The 19855-nt window shown below is 48.5% G+C and overlaps 1 protein-coding gene across 2 annotated transcripts in view; it reads right to left on the bottom strand.

The window, feature by feature from the left end:
- Ror2 (receptor tyrosine kinase like orphan receptor 2) overlaps nt 1-19855 on the bottom strand; it is a 184347-nt gene that overhangs the window by 10989 nt on the left and 153503 nt on the right. For both annotated transcript variants that reach the window (XR_005091556.1, XM_028863789.1), the window contains exons 3-5: nt 9003-9290; nt 8133-8163; nt 2752-2879 (exon numbers count right to left, since the gene is read on the bottom strand). Coding sequence is in view for 1 of the 2 variants with exons in the window: in XM_028863789.1 (XP_028719622.1) it covers nt 2752-2879; nt 8133-8163; nt 9003-9290 (447 nt within the window). In the remaining variant the exon portion in view is untranslated. The remainder of the gene's footprint in view (nt 1-2751; nt 2880-8132; nt 8164-9002; nt 9291-19855) is intronic.

Genomic DNA, 19855 nt, shown 5'->3' with positions numbered 1-19855 from the left:
GTGATCAATGGGGGAGGGCCCAGCCTATTGTGGACTGTGCTACCCCTAGGCTGGTGATCCTGGGTTCTCTAAGAAAGCAGCCTGAGCAAGTCATGGGAACCAAGCCAGTCAGCAGCACCCCTCCAAGGCTTCTGCATCAGCTCCTGCCTCCAGGTTCCTGCCCTGTGTGAGTTCCTGTCCTCACTGCTTTTGATGATGAACAGTGACATGGAACTGAGACCCTTTCCTCCACAAGTTGCTTTTGGTGTTTCATCACAGCAACAGTAACCATAACTAAGACATGTGGTGTGCACAGTTGTGTCCTCAGAAGTCAACCAAGCCAGAGTGACATCACAGTTCTGCGTTTCAGGCTGGGGGGTAGTGCCAGTGTCAGAGAGATTGCCCAGAACAAGTCAGGCCCTTCAGATCATCGGAACAGCAAAAAGATCTGCCTCTCCCTGCAAAAGCCACAAACCTGAAGACTCTTTATTCTATACCATCCTCCTCTGCCGTCCAGAAAGGATTAGGGTTCACAGTTCCGCCTAGCCTCAGTCTGTTGATCTTCCTGCCTCAGCCTCCCAAGGGCTCAAAGGGCAGGCCTACACCTTCAATGGCTCACTTCACACCTTTCTTTAGAAACAGCTGTCAAGTCAAGCTGCTTGGTTACCCCCTTCTCTGGGCCTCTCTGATCCTTTCAGCAAAGAGGAAGAAATAACTACAGGTCTCTCTTGTGCCTAGGCTCAGTGTTTGCCAATTAGGAGAATGTCAAATTCATCCAGGAGTCAGTCTATGGGTGGCATTCTGAAGACTAACTCAAGGATGACAGGGCACTTGGCTTGTCCACAGGTCGTAACTGCAACTTTGGCTTTAATGAACTGGAGCTGAGGGGACCAATCTAAGCGTGCAGATTTATAAAGGTGAGTGTGACTCCCCGTCACCCATCAGCTCTGGAGAAAAGACCAGGAGAGTTTTTGGTTGGGGATGCTCCCAGATTTTAAAACGTGTGTGTGTGTGTGTGTGTGTGTGTGTGTGTGTGTGTGTGTGTGTGTATGCAGTGAGATCCCTGGTGAGGAAACTCAAAACTCAAATTCACTTGTTTCTCTTCGGGCCTCATACACACGGTCTGAAGGGATTTCATATCACATTTTCAATAAATTTGTGCATGAAAGAGCTTGGGCATGCTGACCCAGCAAAGCCGGTGTGAAACAAGCTCATCTGTGGCCCCGGGTCGGTTCTAGAGCTAATGATTCAGAGCCTGCTGGAGTCTACATTTGCAGATCAGATTGGCCCTGCCTATGTTAAGTCACAGCATCAAGCACATCTGTCACCAAACCCCAAGGCTCCACTCTTGCTTGAGATGACATTACAACATGTTTCTGGTAAGAGTACCAACACTGTTCAGAGAGTCTTCTCACCTATGTGGCTTGCACAGGTCAGGCAGGCTCTAGTGACCTTGAACTCAACCCTCTGTCTGAGGAAGAGCTAAACGTACAATGTCAACAATGGTGCATTTCTACCTTACGGGTCATCCCACCCCACACTATTGCCAGCATAGGGCTCGGCCGCCCGTCTCCAGACAACCCTGGCACCAGACCTCATCACTGATGCTAATACAAAGCCTGGTCAATAACTTCACAGAAAGCATTCAACTAAAGTGAGGAGCTGGGCACCTGGGCCCCACCCCCATAGCTCTGCCTATCCTTCAAAGTCTGGAGAGGAAGGCATCCTGGTTGGACTCCATCAAGAGACCCAAGGTGGGATGTGGAGGCCTCACGGACAGCCAGACAGCAAAGTCCCAAAGAGACTGGGAAGAACAGCTTTGCTTCCTGTCTGACCTACTCCACCAGAGAGATCCAGAACCAGGTCTCCGAAAGCCTGGCTTTGTTCTCTGGAAGCTAAGGACCGAGGCCTCAGTCACTGTATCATCTCCTCTTCCCGTCACTGTCACGTTTCCCAAGGCGACTGTGTACCCGTATAACAGGCATGGCACATGGATGATGCAAGAGTCCAGGAAATACAGAGCGACACTCAAGTAGGTTGTGATCCTGACATTGGTGCCCCTGACACCCCTGGCCTGGTCAGGTTGTGCATGTGTGTGTATTTCAAACAATCTGCATTTGTTAACTGTGGTTTACATGTGGCCTGTCCCCCAGGGCTCTTGTGCTTGCTTTCCAGTCTGGTGGTACGGGGAGTTAGGGGTAACTGTGGGGACATGGCATAGTACTTGATTGCTAAGTGGCGGTCCCAGAATAGACTGAAGCAGTTTCCATGGGGCATGCTCTGTTCTCACAAGGTTGTTGTGGAAGAACAGGTCTGCCCTGTCAGCCCATGGTGCGCCCTTCCAGCTTTCTGTCTTGTCAAGTGATCTCTCCTTTTCACATGGGCTCCCACCACCATGGCTCCCACTGTGATGTGGTGAAGCCAGGGAGGCCTCAACAGGCTGGTGCTATGTAGCTTGGGATCTCAGTCTTGAAGCTATGAGCCAAAGAATCATTTCTTTATGAAGTGTTTAGCTTTGAGTATTTCATTACTATAAGGGAAGAGAGACTAACATGCTAACTTAAACACACAAGCTGGGGATATTTTAGAGCAAAACACGTCAGCAAGAACAACCGTTTCTGAGAAAGACCTTATGTTTCCTACGGCAAGAGACGTTACAGGGGCTCACAGTCTGTGCCACTAACCGACAAAACACCAGCGTGGTGGCCCTCTGTGCACACAGGTGCCTGCAGAGGTGTATGCCGTGTCCTGAGGGAACTGTGTGCTCCCTACCTGTGATTCGGTTTTCAATCTCCCCCTGCATCTGGAGAGAGTCCACATAAATAGTCCGGTTCCCGATGAAGCGGGCACAGGCGATCCCTCGGTAAGGCTGGCAGAAGCCATCTTCCTGATAGTCATCCCTGGAAGGACAGACAAACCTCTGTAAGTGACAGCACAGGACACACAGCCCATGAAGCATTTTTGATCCAGAATTTTACAAGCTGACAGTGTTTGCTTTGTTCTGATTTATTTGTCTGTTTATTTCTGCGACAGGGCTTTCTGTTTAGCCCAGGTTAATTCTGCACGCACTCTGTGGGCTAGGCTGGCTGTGAACGCTCAGGGATTGTCCTGCCTCGGCCTCCCAAGTGCTGGGATGACATTGCCACACTTGGCAGGCCAGCAACTTTTTTCTTGGTTCAAAAATTCCATCAGCATGAAAAAGAGCACACAATGGCTTTGTTTGTAACTACTCAACCTTGGAAGCACAGATTAACAGTGTGGCACTTCCACACAACAGGACACAATCAAGCCGTGTCCTGAGGGAACTGTGTGCTCCCTACCGGACACTGCCAGACTCAGACCAGAGCCTGGCCACACTGGAAGCCTGAAAACAAACAGCTACTGAGGGAAGCTACAGCCAGGGAGGGAGGGAGGGAGACAGGCAGGCTAGAACTACAGGGTAAGGAGATGTAACCAGTAGGAATCAGAGGTCCAAGAGAAACTGAAGCAGGGCCGTGCAATCAGGAAGCAAGACCCACGGCCTCCCTGTCAAGACAAGCTTCCAGGGGGGACATCCTAAGAAGCAGAAAGTCACAGAGAGGTCAAGAAACTACCTAGATTAGAGACTGCATTGGCATGGTGAGTGTGGAGGGGAGGCCACCCACCGTGAAAGGGACTGGAATACGTAATACCTAGACAATCGCTTATATCTATTGCCATATAAAACCTTCATTTGGGGCAGCACAAACTTAAGTATTAAGACACATTTCTTACTCACTACAGGATTGAAGGATTTTATTCACTACAGACAATTACCTTTCTTTCTGCGTGTGCATGTACTCCTGTGTGTGAATGTGGGCGTATCTTCGTCCTCCGCCTTGTTTGGGACTGCCCTCACTACCGTAATACTCCAAGCTGGCTGACCCAGGAGCTTCAGTGATTCTCCTACCCCCTCCTTCCATCTCATAAGAGCAATGCAGCACAGATGCACACACCATGTCCGGCTTTACATGGGTTCTGGGGATTTGAACTCAGGATCTCACACTTGCATAGTAAGCATTTTTATTCATAGACACATCTCCCCCAGGCCCCCACCCCCAAGTTACATTTCCTATTATAACAAGGTGACTTTGAGTTAAAAATTAAGTTCAGGTTCCCTTCTTCAAGCTCTACTTGAGGTTGAGTTGAACTTCTGAGGATTGCTGCTCTAGGCTTTAGCGTCAAATGCTAAATTGGTCTTTTGCTGAGAACGTTCCTTATAATAAATCAGCCTGACTTCTCCTGAAGTCATCTCTAGTCACTGGCTTGTCAGTGGCAATTTAAATTGTTTTTATCCTGCTATTTTCCTGTAATTCGGATACAGTCGGAATTAGACTTCAGAATGCTCTCCTGAAATAGCAGAACTGGGGGAGAGGCCAGGGGCTCTGCTTAGACACACTGACATACTCGCCTGTGAGCCAGGCACAGGGAGAGGGACACTCCTTATTCAACTGAGGTCCCAGGTCTGCAGAGCACCAAGTCAGCTGGACTTGGTAACGGAGATTCTGGGGCCACAAGCATGCCGCTGGAGAACAGCGTGGCAGTCTTGGACATGCTTGGTGTCCAAGTAAGTCAGAAATTAGGAGGGCTTAGGACATGGCTCTAAGGAAGTACCAAGAACTAGCTTGCTTTTTACCACTCAAAGGCACAAGGCTCTTTCTGGAAACAGTGTGACACAGACACCCGTGCACCCCGAGGTTGGCTGGAGCAGTACGACACACATGCCCATGCACCCCAAGGTTGATGGAGGACAACAGAACGAGGGTGGGGCTCCAGTGCTGAGGCTCCAGGGAGCACTGTACGTGGCCATGCCGCCCACTCCGAACTGATTGCAGTAGGGGGTGTATGGGCTGATTACAGTCAACACGAACCACCGCTAAGTTAAAGCAGCAGAAACGAAGCCAAGCCCACGGATGAAATGTCAGGCATGCATGATCCCCTGGGCGTCATCTCAACTGCTACCTGAGTGAGCCTAGCAGAAAGGGAGGCGCCACCCTTTCTTAAGCCTTTGTTCCCTACACACACCCTCCTTACCACCAACTGCAGGCAGAGAGAAGGATGATAATAAATCCCTTAACCACCCATGCCAGCCACCTGCCTCACACTGCACAGCAGCAGCAGCAGCAGCAGAAGGCGCAGGCTGCCGGCACCAACATGCACTCTGAGGGCAGGGGGCAGGGAGGGAGCGTGGGACAGGCAGCCACATTGTTGTGTGAGGACCAACAACAGCTCCTCTCATGTCACATCGCATGAGGATGCACTCAGCCTCCTCTGCCAGTCACTGTCTCGGCTCGCCATCCACACCTACAGGACAGACCGACTGACCAAGGGCAGCCAGGAAGGCTGTCTGCCAAGGACACAGACCCACAAAGGAGCCACTTAGCAGGAAAGACTGGCCACTCCTGGAGCACACAGAGAACCAAGGGGTTATTTAGTGTATTAAGTTCACGGTCTTGCTTTTGAGTCTTCATCTTGCTGAACTTCCAGAGAAATCACTATGAAGGTTAGTCTGAGATAGTCAAAATCAATAGGAAAAACAAAGTCATGGCCACAGAAAGGCCTGTCACCTCAGTCTATGGGGATGTGACCAAAGACAGTTTTCTGTCCCCTTATGGCAGCCACCAGAGACTGGAGCTGAACAGTTTGAGGGAATGATGATCGTAGTATGAAAGATTTCAACTGGGCATGACAATAAGCCTAGCCCAAGCAACCTATTTCTAACATGGCGAGTACTGTTGAGAACAGTGTATAATTAAGAATTGCTAACAGACAGATCTTACCTGTTCTCAGCACAAAAAATAAAGATAATTATATGAGATAATGCATATGCTCATTGGCCTGATTAGGTCATTCTACATGTAAATATATCAAGACGTCATGCTGTATTCTATAAACATACATAAGCTTTGGTGCTGGGGCCTGACCCGGGGTGTTCTGCACGCTGGCAGTTCTACTGTCGAGCTGCCCTCCAAGACAATACACACAAATTTCAGTGCTTATTCTATTTATTCATTATTTTGTGTGTTGTATCTGGACTTGAACCTAAGGCCTGGGAATGCTAGGCAAAGGCTCTGGTTGTTTCTTGTTGTTGCTGGTTTTGTTTTTTTAAGTACAGAGTTTGTGAAGTTGCCCAGGTTAGCCCTAACTCTCCTCCTGCCTCAGCTTCCCACATAACAGGGTTTACAAACCTGCACCAAAGCCTTTAATCCCAGCACTCGGGAGGCAGAGGCAGGCGGATCTCTGTGAGTTCAAGGCCAGCCTGGGCTACAGAGTGAGTTCCAGGAAAGGTGCAGAGCTACACAGAGAAACCCTGTCTCGAAAAACCAAAAAAAAAAAAAAAAAAAAAAAAAAAAGCACCAAGAGGGCCTGGCCGTACAAGTTTTCATTTGGTGATTTAGAAATGAATTAATTACACTCAAAGCCAGCAGAGTCAGGTTAATCCAGCACCAAGTTAAGAGGCTATCCCACCCTAATATTCTAAATCCGTGACATCATCCCACAACAGGAAATCTGTTCTGCAGCAGAATGTAAACATGTGACAGCTACAGTCACCTTTGTATCTGAAACTATGACTATAAGGGCATAGGCCTCTGTTACTAGCTGTGAACACTATGCACTCTAAACACTGTAGGTATCCACACTGCAGTGTTTCGGGACAGGTGTGAAGCTGTCTGTAACACTCAGTGAAATAAGTAAGAAATCAGATGGATGGATGGGTGGGTGGATGGGTGGAAGGAAGGATGGATGGATGGAAGGAAGGAAGGATGGATGGATGGATGGATGGATGGATGGATGGATGGATGGATGGATGGATGGATGGATGGGTGGGTGGGTGGGTGGGTGGGTGGATGGGTGGGTGGACGGGTGGGTGGACGGGTGGGTGGACGAGTGGGTGGATGGATGGATGGTGGTAGGAAGACACAATGAAACCAGCAGAGTGAATTTTAAGTGCTTAGTTGTGGCTGGTAGTGCCTGGTTGCTCACTCTAAAACTCCCCCCAACATTTCATGTTTGAACTATTTCATAATAAAACATCAGGAGGGGATACTTTAGAACACGACAGAAGTGGTTCTGGGAGGAAAAATCACTCCTCACCCACTAACCTGGGAATTCATTATTAGTGCAATCTAAACAGTATCCGAGTAGCTCAAGGAAACTGGGACATTCTGTAAAAAGACACAACACGAAGAGCCCAGGACTTCTTCATAAACAAGGGAAATTTTTATTTCCACCTGGAGGTTGGCTAAATGGCTCAGTGAGTACAGGCACTTGCCTCCAAGCCTGACTGAGTTCTCATATCTAGAACCCACATGATGGAAGAGAACTAACTCCTCCAAGTTGTCCTGTGACCTCAACATGTTCATCATCCCGTGGGTCCCAAGGCCATGTGGAAATGGGAACCAGTGAACAAGTTCTGCTCTTGTTCAGAAATCTGAAAGGGCCTTGTCAGAAAGGACGATTCCCACTCACACACACAGACAATGGAAGGAGTAGCTCTCCAGGCAGAGAAAAACCTAGAGAGCACAGTGCAGAGGCATTCCTAAGCGGCCGGGCTGTGAAGGAGTGGTGTTTCACTGGAAACGAAAGGCCCAAATCCCAGGCCACAATCCATCCAGAGCTCCCTAAGGACCCACGAGCCTCAGGCCCCTCCTTAGAGAGATTTGAGAACCTGCTGCAGAGGATGCCCTGGGGCTCAGTGCACACATCTATAAACTGCAGGCACAGGTGCCAGGGATGCAGTCCAGTGGCAGAGCTTGTGCAAGACCCTGGGTTCAATCTTTAACACCAGGAAAAAAAAAAAAAAAAAAAAAAAACATGAACTGCAGATTGGTGGTGCTGGATTGCAAAATGAGAATGACTTCCATGTCCACATATTCTCCCGTGAGAATCTGGCAGGCAGGCTTAGGTATCCCATTTCTTTGCCCAGTGCAATTATGGTAGCTGAAAGCAATTAACATCTGTTTTTATGATACTGTAAGTTTCCCAACTCCAATTAAATGCCTGTTCATCTGAGTTCAGAGTCAGCTTTCAGTAAACTCAGTAGTATAGACACGGCCATCTTAGGGTTCAAAACCTGCATTCTCCTAAGAGAAACACTCAGGATGGCAGTCAGGTGACTGGAGACAGATACTTACTGAAAGCTGTGGTTTGGGCTGTGTGTCGGACCTAAAACGTGAAACAAAAAGACAAGTTATTAATATGGCCAGTGATAAACATGGGCAGTCCAGCAGCTTCTCTGCGGCCAGCTGTCCCCATGCCCTGACTCTCCTCCCACTCCAGAGGACATGCCGGTGACATCAGACACTCCAGAAAGAGAACTTTCTGTATAGAAGCACGGGTGGGCGGTTTTCCTGTCCCTGCTCGATTCTCATCTAAACTTTATCCACAAAATCTGTTCTACTCATTAGAGCTGCCTCTAACATGAATCCAGATGACAAGCCCAAGACGTGCATTGCTGGGGACCTTCCCTTACTGGGTCAGAGCGGGATAATTTTCTTCTGCCATTTAGTCCTATTGTCCCATGTGACACAAACAGAGACTCAGCACTGTACCCTGTTCCTGCCCAGTGGGGCCAGCTCTGCCCATGAAGGATGGCTGCGCACTTGGGATAGAACCACAGAAAAAGAGCAGCAAAGTGAGCCCTGGCCTGTGCGGTGGAGCCACAGACGGGTCCTAGGCTCTGGCTCCTGCTGTCTATGGCATAGCCACCATCATCCTGCGACCTGGCCTCCAGCAGTGTGGCATCACCACAGTCATCCCTGCTCGCCTTGTATGTCTGGGATGCCTCTCTGTGGCCTGGGTCTACAGACTGCTCCATATGCGACTCTTTTCCTTTATTAGCTGTAAACAGGCTAAGGAGCCCTAGTGCTCTGCGGGAGAGCCCCTGGGGTGGTTTTCTGGATGTTGGCTGGCCCGTGCATGCTCAGCTCCAATACCAAACACGTCCCCTGCTCTGCACTGTGAACGCTGTGTGCTAGCGTCATACCTCTGCTGTGCCCACTCACCGAGCCGCACATACAGAACTCCGGTTGCAGTGATGGTCTTCAGCCCGTTGGTAGCCACACACTGGTAGTAGCCTGTGTCTGTTGTGTCCAGGTCTTGGATCCGCAGCCTCGAGCCGTACTCCGTCTTCCGGATGATGACTCTCCGTGGCTCTTGCACAACCGGGGCATCATTCTTCAGCCACCGCACGTTGGGGGGTGGGTTCCCTGCCACCTTGCAATGCAGGATTGCCGTCTGGCCCTGGACAATGGTGATGTTGTTGACAGGCTCCAGAAAATTCAGAAAGTAACCTGCAGGGGACGGGGTGACAGTGCAAACACGGTGAGGTCAGGAGGCGGGGCCTGGGCTCCTGTACCTTCACCGTGAGGGAAGGTGTCCCTTTTCATGTGCGTACAGCACACTCTAGCACACTGCTGGGAACACTGGGTCCGTGAACACGAGTCATGGCTTCTGGAGACGCACCGTCTGATTTGAGAGTCACTGGTCACACTTGGCCAACCTACCAGTGCAGGGCAGTCTTAGACATGGTTTGGGCTTCTGTGTCTTGCTTGAGGCTGTTTTTCTGACAGGTCTCACTCTATAGCTTGAGCTGGCCTGGGACTCATTATGTACCTCAAGCTTACCTCTCACTCACAGCAATCCTCCTGCCTCAGCCTCCCAGATGCTGACTGGAATGCAAGCTTGAGTCACCATGTATGGCAGGTGGTTCTGTTTTAGAAGACCTGATTGAAAACATATGGCTGAGCCAGTCATGTTAGAGTCCTGGCCACAGGCCTGGGACTTATGCCTGGACAAAGCCTCTCCAATACACACCTTTGCTCTGGAGGGCACACTGTAGCCCTTCTATACTGCCTGAGGCCCGGCTGGTTTTTTTCCTATTATTATTATTATTATTATTATTATTATTATTATTATTATTTTATTTTTATTTTGAGACAGGGTCTCACATAGCCCAGGCTGGGCCTGAACCTTCTGTCTCAAACTCCAGAGCAGTGGGATTATAGCCGCAGGCTCTCACGCCTGGCTGGGGACCCTTTTAAGCATGAAAATCACTAACAAAACCCACACCACCAGCTGGGCCCACAATGTGGCACTTGAGAAGGTGTTCACTGGCTGCCTTCCGTCTGTAAAAGGAGCTCTATCATGCCCCTCCGCCTCCCAACTGCCCTTGTTACATCACAGCACACATGTTAAGTCATGATGAGTCACGCACATGTTGACATCCAGAGTGACAGTTGCTACTTCGGGGACCTTTTCTCGTAGATTAAATTCTGAGTCACCGTATTCAGTTCCTTGTAAATGCCAGGGCTCTTATGGAGCAAGGCCTGCAGTGGGGGTATGTGTCAGGGGGGAGTTCTGGATGGTACTGACGCGGTACAGCCCAGGGTCCTACTTGAGACCTCATCTGCTCAGAAGAGAGTTGTAGTTTTCTTCACATAGATCTTCCTGTTTTACTTTTCAGGTAGATCACTAGCCACTCTACAATTTTCCTTCGTGATGCACATCATTTTTATTCCTATTGTGTTTTGGCCACATGGTTAAAGGTTTGTATGGGAACTACATGACAGCAATCTTCTGTGAAAAGCCCTCATTTCTTAGAATCATCTTAACAAACGTCCAAAACATCATGGCATGAGGCGACACAAGCCTGTCACTGCACACAAAGGGGGGTGGGGGGAGCGGGAAGACAAAAGTCAGGGTGTTGGCGGGGCCGATCCTGTCCTGAGGGTCTGAGTGTGAACCTGGTGGCCTTTGCTCCTCACCAGGGACCCCCCTTACTCACTCCTTGGCTCCAGGCTCCTTCCCTAATTTGTCTGCACACTCCTACTCTGGACTCGGTCCTTCTGCTTCCTTTTGTGAGGGCTTCAGGGTTTCCCTGGGGCCACCTGTAAATCTAGGGTGATGTTCCCATGTACAGTCCTTAATCACACCTACAAAGGCGTGCTGTGCAAGGAGACACAGTCACAGGATACAGAAATCAGGGCACAGTGAACTCGGAGGGTGCCATGACCGTCCACTGAGTTCACTTTTCTCTCGGGACTTTAGCGTGCTGGCCGATCAGTCACAATAGCTCTGAGCTGTTGTCTTGGATGTTTACCCAGCCACCAGCTTCACTAGCTGCAGAGCCTTTTGTTGTGAATTTTCACCTCTCTCCTGCCTTTTGACACTTGCTCTGTCCGTAAATTCTGGTAGATTAAAAGCCAATAAAAGCTGAAATACTGCAGCACACAGAAATCAAGGCTAGACATATCTCCACAAACAACGTAAAAAATTGATGGCTACCTTTCCCCATACTTGACCTAGAACATTTAAGATGTCTGGGATACAATGGAAAGCCCCTCCCTGGTTCCTTATTTCTCCCTCCAGGGAGTGACTATCCATCATTCCAGTTTGCATTATTTTAGAGTTTCAGGAACTTTCTCTTGACAGGCCACCTTCACTAGTTGCCTGCTTTCACTCAAACTGGTTTATGTCGGTACCGTTCTTTAATTACTGTGTAATAGTCCACTATATAAACAAATCACAGCTTTGTTACTTATTTCCCAGTGGAGGGGCAGTGAGCTATTTCCACGTTTGGGCTTTGAAAGGTTTACCGACCATCTGTGTGCACATCTGGTCCTGCATGCGTTCAAACGTACCTAAAAAGTACCTGCTGGATGTGGAGGTACAATCCTGGGAGATTTCGCTTGTCCCGGTCTCTGCAGGTGGGCACCCTATGAACGTCCGAGGTAAGGTACCCCCATCATGACTTCAACAACCCTTGGTCTTGGGGGACTTTGAAGTGTTTGTCATTCTGCTGCAAGTGACGAAGTGCCACACTACTGTGCGCAGTTAGTGTTTTTAGAAGTCACTGTAAGCACCGACCTTCCAGAATGTTTGTTGGACATTGAGTATCTTTGGGGGATTGATCTGTTAGCAACTAAGGTGTAAAACATGAAATCTCCCTTCAAGCTCTTTAGCCACATAATAAATCACCTTTATTATTTATATAGAAAGATAAAAATCTTCCTATAGTGGGTCAGACCCAAGTGGCTTGTAATTCACTTTAAGATTCTTTTACCTATGAGTTATTAAAGGTGTGCTTTTTTACAATTGTTAGTTTATTTGAGTGTATATGTGCATGTGCACACACACCACCACATGCATGTGGACATCAGAAGAAAATGGAGTCAGTTCTTTCCTCTTCTGGTCATGTGGGTTCCAGGGACCAAATTAATGACTTCTGGCTTGGCCATCTTACCAGCCCTAAGGATTTGCAGGGGTTTTTTGTTTGTTTGTTTGTTTTTAAGAAAAACAAGTTTTAGGGACCAGTAAGATGGCTCAGGGGATAAAGGTACTTCCCACCAATCCTGATGACCTGAGTTTAATGCCAAGAACACACACACACACACACACACACACACACACACACACACACACACATACACCCCAAACAATAAGTAAATAAATAAATAAGTCAGAAAATAAGTAAATAAATAAATAATAAATGAATATAATTTATTAAATTTTAAAAACAAGCTGGTGAATGGATCCAAGCACTGGCTGCTCTTCTAGAGGACCCAAGCTCAATTCCCAGCACCAACATGGAGTGTAATACTAGTTCTAGAACATCCAATGCCCACTTCTGGTTTCCATGCCTATCAGGCACACACATGGCACACAGACAGACATGAAAGCAAAACACCCACAAACATTAAAGGGGGAACATGGGGGAGCAAAAAAAAAAATCCCAAAGACAACATACATTTTTCTTTTAAAAACATCTTTTACATGCTGATTCTTTGAGGTCAACAAGATTCACTCTATAGCCCAACCTAGATTTGGTTCTTGTAGACAGTCCACATGTGTTAGGTGGCAATGAGTTTTCTCTGGCTATCACGTAAGTTTGTACATGCCCTTTAAATCTAGCTTGCCTGCTGAGTGGCAGTGGTGCACGCCTTTAATCCCAGCACTTGGGAGGCAGAGCCAGGCGGATCTCTGTGAGTTCCCAGAGTGGTCTACAGAGAGAGATCCAGGACAGGCATCAAAACTACAGAGAGAAACCCTGTCTCACAAAACAAAATAAAATCTAGCTTGCCTGCTTGCTGTTGGCAATTTTTCTGTGAGTTTCAGTTGTTTCAATGATTCTCTGTCCAATAGCTATCCACATTTCTCTTGACTTCACTTAACTACTAGAAATCTTGTGACTGGGGCATCAAACCTCAAGTTTACTGTATCATTTGATCCTTAGGTCACTGTGGAATGCATTTGTCTAAAGCAACACTTTATGATTCATAAAGGCACCTCCCGGTACTTCTGGTTAAAATGGTCTACTTTCATCTGCTTAATAGTTTACCATTTTATAATGATATACTATCTATGAACCTTATAAATTGTATATAGTTTTACACATGAGCTTACTAATGTTTTATTACATGAATTTTAATTTAGTTTTAATGTTTTCATTTTGCCTGTTAATTTTTGTTTACTTTAAAATCAATCTTTAAAAACTCTCCATTTCTCTTCTTAACTAGTTTGACAGTTATAGTTTATTAATTAGTTTAACTAATTTTAATCAGCATCATGCCCCATCTGACAATGCTTCCCAAACACAAGAACCTTTAAATGCTGAAATACAAAACCTCTCTCCCTCTCTTGTAGACCTTTCTCACATGAGAGAAGCTTTTGAAGTCACTTCTCAGTTCTTATACTCTGGTTTTAGTTGCTCAGTTGTGATCATTAGTGTTGGTTTCTACTGTCGGGGTTCCTTGACATTGGCCAAGTTGCTATAAACTTTCCTCTCTATCACATCTTAGCTCCTTCCTTCCTCTTAGATGTGGCTGGATGCCCCCAGAATCACATTTGTGCCTTGGGTGATGGACTGAGGTTGTAAACACTCATTCTTAGTGTAAAAATACCTGTCACTTTCACCTTGAGGGGTAGTTTAGCTGGGTATAGAACTCTAGCTCAGCAGTGATGTTGTCTTCTGTCTTGTCTGGGAACTTGAAAATTCTGCCTGTCCCCATTGTTTGCATGCAATCTGAACCTAATTATTAGTGCTGTTCCCCTTTCTGCCATCCTAAGCATCTTCCGTTATAGCCACACAATTATTTCTGTGTTAGCCTCTTCAGATCGTAGTTCACCTCCTTAATTCTGAAAACACATGCATTTATCAGTGCAGTAAACTCATCTCATAAGATCCTACCTTTATTCCGTCCCCTCCATTTCTCATTTAGGATAGTCACTGTATGTACTAATGCTCCTCCTATGGCTTTCTGAGTTTGTTTCTAGACTGTCTAAACTGCTCTGTGGCCCATCTATCTGGTTTCTCAACTCATAGGTGCTACTTCTCACTTCTAGAAGGTATGCGTGGTTCCCTTTTGAATCCACGACTTGTTCGTCTGCATGGTGTTCAATCTTTCCTTTAAAAAAAAAGTTCCTTGGCTGCACTGTGTACTGGCCAGCCACTCACCTTGTGCCTCTGAGCATGCTTTGTAATATAGGGTGGCTTTGCTTTGGAAATAGCTTAAGGATGAGGTTCCTCAATAAGATTGTGCCATTTCTTTAACTCTCTGGCTTTGGATTTCCCACCACATCCTGGCCATGAGGCTCTGATTCCCAGTGGTACCAGCTCAAGTTTTGCTTGGGCACCTTCTCGGGAGTTCCTCAGCATGAGCTGGGCTCTCCTCGGCTGCCTGGCTGGGAATGCCACAGGACAGGAGCTCTTAGCTTTGTGTGAGAGGCTTGCACACAAAGTGCTGTGGTCAGTGCTGTGGACCCTGTGGGTTCATTTCCTGGCTTGATATTAAGACTCCACACTCTTGATGAAGCGGGAGCGATGTATCTGTCTCCATAGCTGGAAAAAGATTTCTCAGGCCTGACGTGGAAATTCCTCTAGTTAATTAGAAGTTCACTTGATTTTTATCCTGACCCATCACTTCTCCTTCAAAGTAAACTTATGATATCCAGACCCGAAACATTACTGCGCTTATTCTCAGTTAGGAACTTCTAATCCTGTGCACTCTCTGCCATGACATCTACCTTCTGGGGCAATTCCACCCCACAGCTTTGGCTCTGACATGCCTAACTACTCTTCAGCCAGAGCACCCACGTCTTACTGGTGGCTCTCTTCTAAAGCCCCTAGGCAGGTCAAGTCTGCAGCATGGCCACAGGGTTGGTACCCCATTCTTCAACATGTGGCCAAACATGTGGCAGCGTCAGAATCTAATTTCCTGTCACAGGTCACTTAAACCAAAGGGCTCAGGAAAGTCAGGTTGTTCTCCAAGGCTGCAAATGTAAAGAGCTGCTTAGAGCTGGCGGCTTGCTTTTAATCCTTTCTCTTTCTGGCTCCTGGGCATCACTCCATCTTGCTTGTACATTTGCCAAAGCATTTACATCGTTTCCTAGTATTTTACCAAGCACGTGTGTCGCTGACCCGAGAGGGCTGCCAAGTTAGCTTCCCCCCACCCCATCATCAATTCTCCCGAGGCCAGAAGTGAAGCTGGGGAGCAGGCTCCCCGGAGACTGTGCACAATATCCCTTCCCCTCGGGGTTGGATTTGCAGCCACCCAGCTAACCTTCCCGCTTCATTTCTCTGACAGGCAAACTATGAGGCTTGCACAGATCATTTTCTAAGCTTTCCATCAGCTCACAGAAACCCCCCACACCTCTCTAGACGGCTGATCAGGTTAGAAGGAGCCAGGCAGCAGTGACTGAGAATCCCACTGAAGTGGGCCTGCCTGGCACCGTGTACAGTCAGGAATAGGAACTCCTACTTCCATTCACCCAGACGAGTCCCCCTTCTGCACAGAGGCAGCCTTAACTGGCCTGCAGGGGCTGAGCCCAAGCATTAACAGACCCCAGGGGCTAAAGGAGAATCCCATCACCGGGAAGCCGCTTCCTTCTGCCCAATCGCACACAGATCAATGATTAATGATTTTTATAACCCAACCAACTGCCCCGAGAGTCACCAATGTTGTCAGATGACTTAGGAGCCCGAGGATTGGCTTCCTGACCAGGACAACCTGGTGTGGGAAGGAAATAAAGAAAGCCTTCTGTGCCTGGGGTCACAAGGTCATGGGGTTTCAATGGGTGGGAAACAAAACAGACAATTTCCTGGAGGGGCAAGTGAAAAGGAGACCCAGAGGGTCGCAGGAGGGGTGTAAAGCTGCCAGTCCTGGAGGAAAATATTTACAGGTCAATAAACCAGCCAGAGGCCAGGGCCAGGGCCTGGGTTCAGGCTTCCCTGACGGAGCCATCCAGGGCACAGGCTCACTAACGGGGAAACACCGGAGAAAGTAAGAAGACTTCCGGAAGGAGGGTGTGGGGGCCGGGGAGAGCGCAGTCGGTGAGGTGCTGAGGAAAGCATGAGGCAGAGCTCACCCGCCAAGCCCCAAACACCACGTGTGGTGCCATGTGCCTGTAGTCCCAGCACTGGGGAGGCGAAGCCTGGGTGATTCCAGGGGCTCACTGGCCAGCCAGCCAGACCAGCGAGATCCAGGGAAAGTGAGAGAGACTGTCCAAAACACACAGTAAGTGGTGTCCGAGGAACCAACACTGAGGTTTTCTTCTGGGCTCTACATGCACACACATACATGTGAATGTATAACCTCCCTGGGCTTTGCATGCACACACATACATGTGAATGTATAACCTCCCTGGGCTCTACATGCACACACATATATGTGAATGTATACCCCCCCAGGCTTTGCATGCACAAATGTGCATATATAACCCCCACAAGTGCACCTACACACACCTGAATGTGTAAACATGTAAACACACACACACACACACACACACACACACACACACACACACACACACACACGGTGGGGGGGGACGACGAACCTGAGAGATAGACAAACACAAGACTGAACCTTTAGACAGTGATCTGTATCCTCAATAGTGTTTTACTGTTGTTGTTATTTATTTATTCATGTAGTGGGGTGGGGGTGAGTCTCTGGCCCAGGCTGATGGTGAATCATTTATGTAGCTTAGAATGACCCTGAATTTCTGTTCCTCCTGCCTCTACCTCCCAAGTGCTGGGATTGCAGGCATGGACCTTCCTATCCAATCTATGCAATTCTGGAGGTTGAACTCAGGACTCAGAGCATGCTGGGAAATGTTCTTCATCTAAACTATAGCCTGAGCCTACTCCCCAAATCCTACATAGCGCTCTGACCCCAGGTAATGGTGGGTGCAGTCTTATCAGGCAGGCCCTGGGGTCACTGTGGATGCCCTCAACTTAAGACAGGCAGCGTGGGCTCCGAAGTCACGACCAGGGTCCCGCTAAGCAGGGGTGAAGCTGGACACAAACACAGAGCAAAGGAATCAGAAACCGGAACACTGCTGCCCCAAGATGAGACGTGCCAAGGGTCATCTGCAACTCCCAAAGCTCAGAGAGACAAGGCACAGAGTCACCCCGGGGCCTGAGAACTGTGAGAGAACTCAGCTGGGCTGTGAGGAGCTGTGTCCCAAGGTGCGGGGCTTTGTGACAAGACTTTGGCCTCTGTTCCGCTTCCATGGTCCCTCAGGGCAGGGCCTGACGATCTGAAGATGAGGAAGAAGGAATATGGAGGGGAGGTGGCGCTACAAACACAGTTGACACCCACCTCCTCAAGGAGGGACGGGAGCACACACACAGGGACAGACGGACACGAACAGCCGCATGATGAGGAGCCCAATGGAGGAGGAAGAAGCACTGTGGTCTCTGTCTCCTGAGGTGACATCGGGAAAGACAGCGACTGTGGCGACCCCCCCCCCCCCATCCAACGGAAGTTCCATTATTCTGGAGACAGTTCTGTCCACCAGACAGGAACTTTCCTCAATGTTTCTCATTAAGAGTCACCTGCCCAAGACACACTCATACAGGTGGACAGGCACCTCTTAACTACTGGCATGAACACTTGGCCGGGCCTTCTGCGGAGTGTCACACTCTAAGGGGACAGCTAGCCCATGACAGTGTCAGAGACTAACAATCAGGGTGCAAATTCTATAGAGTACCCTGGATCTTGGCGGGTACTGGGGGGACGCTCAGTTGGTAATTACCTGCTAGAAAAGCATGAGCACCCAAGTTCTAGTCCCAGAACCCACATACAAAGCCCGACACAGCAGCACACGGCTGTAATCCCTGCTCTGGAGAAGTGACGACAGACAACCTCTGGGACTATCTAACCAGCCAGCTAGCCACACAGGCTACCTCCAGGACTATGGGACACTGCTTCTCAAAAATCAAGGCAGAAAGTCACAGAGACGCTGAGGTTGACCTCCAGCTTCCATGAGCAACTGCACACGAAAGTGCACACACAGGTGAACCATATACAGCACACTCACAACAGAAAGAACCTGAAGCCTGGGAAGTCTCGGCGACCAGCCAGGGGTAGTTCTGTATGTGCGGTTCCCAGATCCTATCACAGAGTTGAACATGGAGTCCATGTTCTCAGTGGTCACACAGGCTGCCTCTGCTTGTAGTCAGAATCCTATTTTCTTTTACACCTGGTTGGAATTGGGAACCTATGCTCTATGCAAAATCTAGCAAACAATAATGTTCACAGACCTGCACAAATCCTACAAGGTCTGGAAGCACGTGGATCCTCAGGACCTACAAGAACCAGGAAAGCCACAGCCAACAGATGACAATGAGCATCGTCTCCACGGCAAGCCAGTGTCTCAAGTTCTCTTGCTAAGGACATTTTGGTCCATCCCTGGCCTGGTCTGTTGTAGCAGTGGGACAGTCCACCAAGCAGGAGGTGGATGGAGAGAGGACTTTCCTGCCTGCTATTTAGAATTCACCTGCTGTCCTTAAAACCACAGGTGAAGAAACTGAGTCAGAAACTCCCCTAGCCTGAGCATGGAAGCGAACGACTCTGCTAATATGAGCCAGAGACAGGAGGGCAACCCCTCCACCCCAGCCCTCTGTTCCCACAAACACCCCCAAAGAACTGACGAATGGCGCATGAGCTGTGGGGTGCACGTGTATAGCATAGCCTTGCTACAGAGCATGGGTAGGTCCCAGGCTAAACAGAGGCTTTTGTAAGCAATGTCAAAACAAACAAGCAAACAGGCCACAAACAAACAAAAACACCGAACATATCTATGCATGCAAGGACCATGTCTCACACAACTGGGAATATACCATCCAGACGAAACATCCACTCCAAGTTAACCTGGGGCTGCCACTGGAGTCGTCAAGCTGGTTCAATCCTGACAACGGCAGCACCTGCCATATGGAACCTCACAGAAAGCTTCTCATCTGCAAAATCACAGCGTCCTCAAGTCACGCTGTCATCTGCGCTGGCTCTGTGCTGTGCCTCCCCCATACCTTCCTCGTCTTTCTAAGCCCCCCACCCTACACTGACGACCAACTGCTGTTTTCCATTAGCATCTTCAGAAGACGCGCTCAGGACGCTCCCCCAGGCACAAAGCCCTGGACACCAAGTCCTTTATTTATTTTTTGCATATGTAAGTGTGTGTGGTGGTGTGTGTGTGTTCACATGTGTGTGTGCAGTGTGTGGGGACACCCGAGGTTGACCATCTGAGTTTGATCAGAAGGACACTGTGCTGGAAGGAGAGGACAGATTCCTGCAAATTATCCCGACTTCCACAACTGCAGCATGCCACACACGATCCCCCACTCCAAGAAAACAAATGTAATTTCAAAAATTAAAAACAAAATCCAGTATAGGTACATAAATGACTAGAATAAGAGACAGCACTTAGAACTTTCTAACAGGACTGCAATATCCACCCTGCACATACATATCCTCGCCTACCAAGTCATCACTGAAGACGCAGAACGGATGCCACAGCCAGAGGTTAGAGAGAGGGCACGATGAAATATAGTCTTCTGGACAAAATGTGGCCTTCACACTCA

Source organism: Peromyscus leucopus, chromosome 5 (assembly GCF_004664715.2).
Source record: "Peromyscus leucopus breed LL Stock chromosome 5, UCI_PerLeu_2.1, whole genome shotgun sequence".
Lineage (NCBI taxonomy): Eukaryota > Metazoa > Chordata > Mammalia > Rodentia > Cricetidae > Peromyscus > Peromyscus leucopus.
Note: the sequence above shows the minus strand (reverse complement) of the source record. Positions and strands in the feature narration are given on the sequence as shown.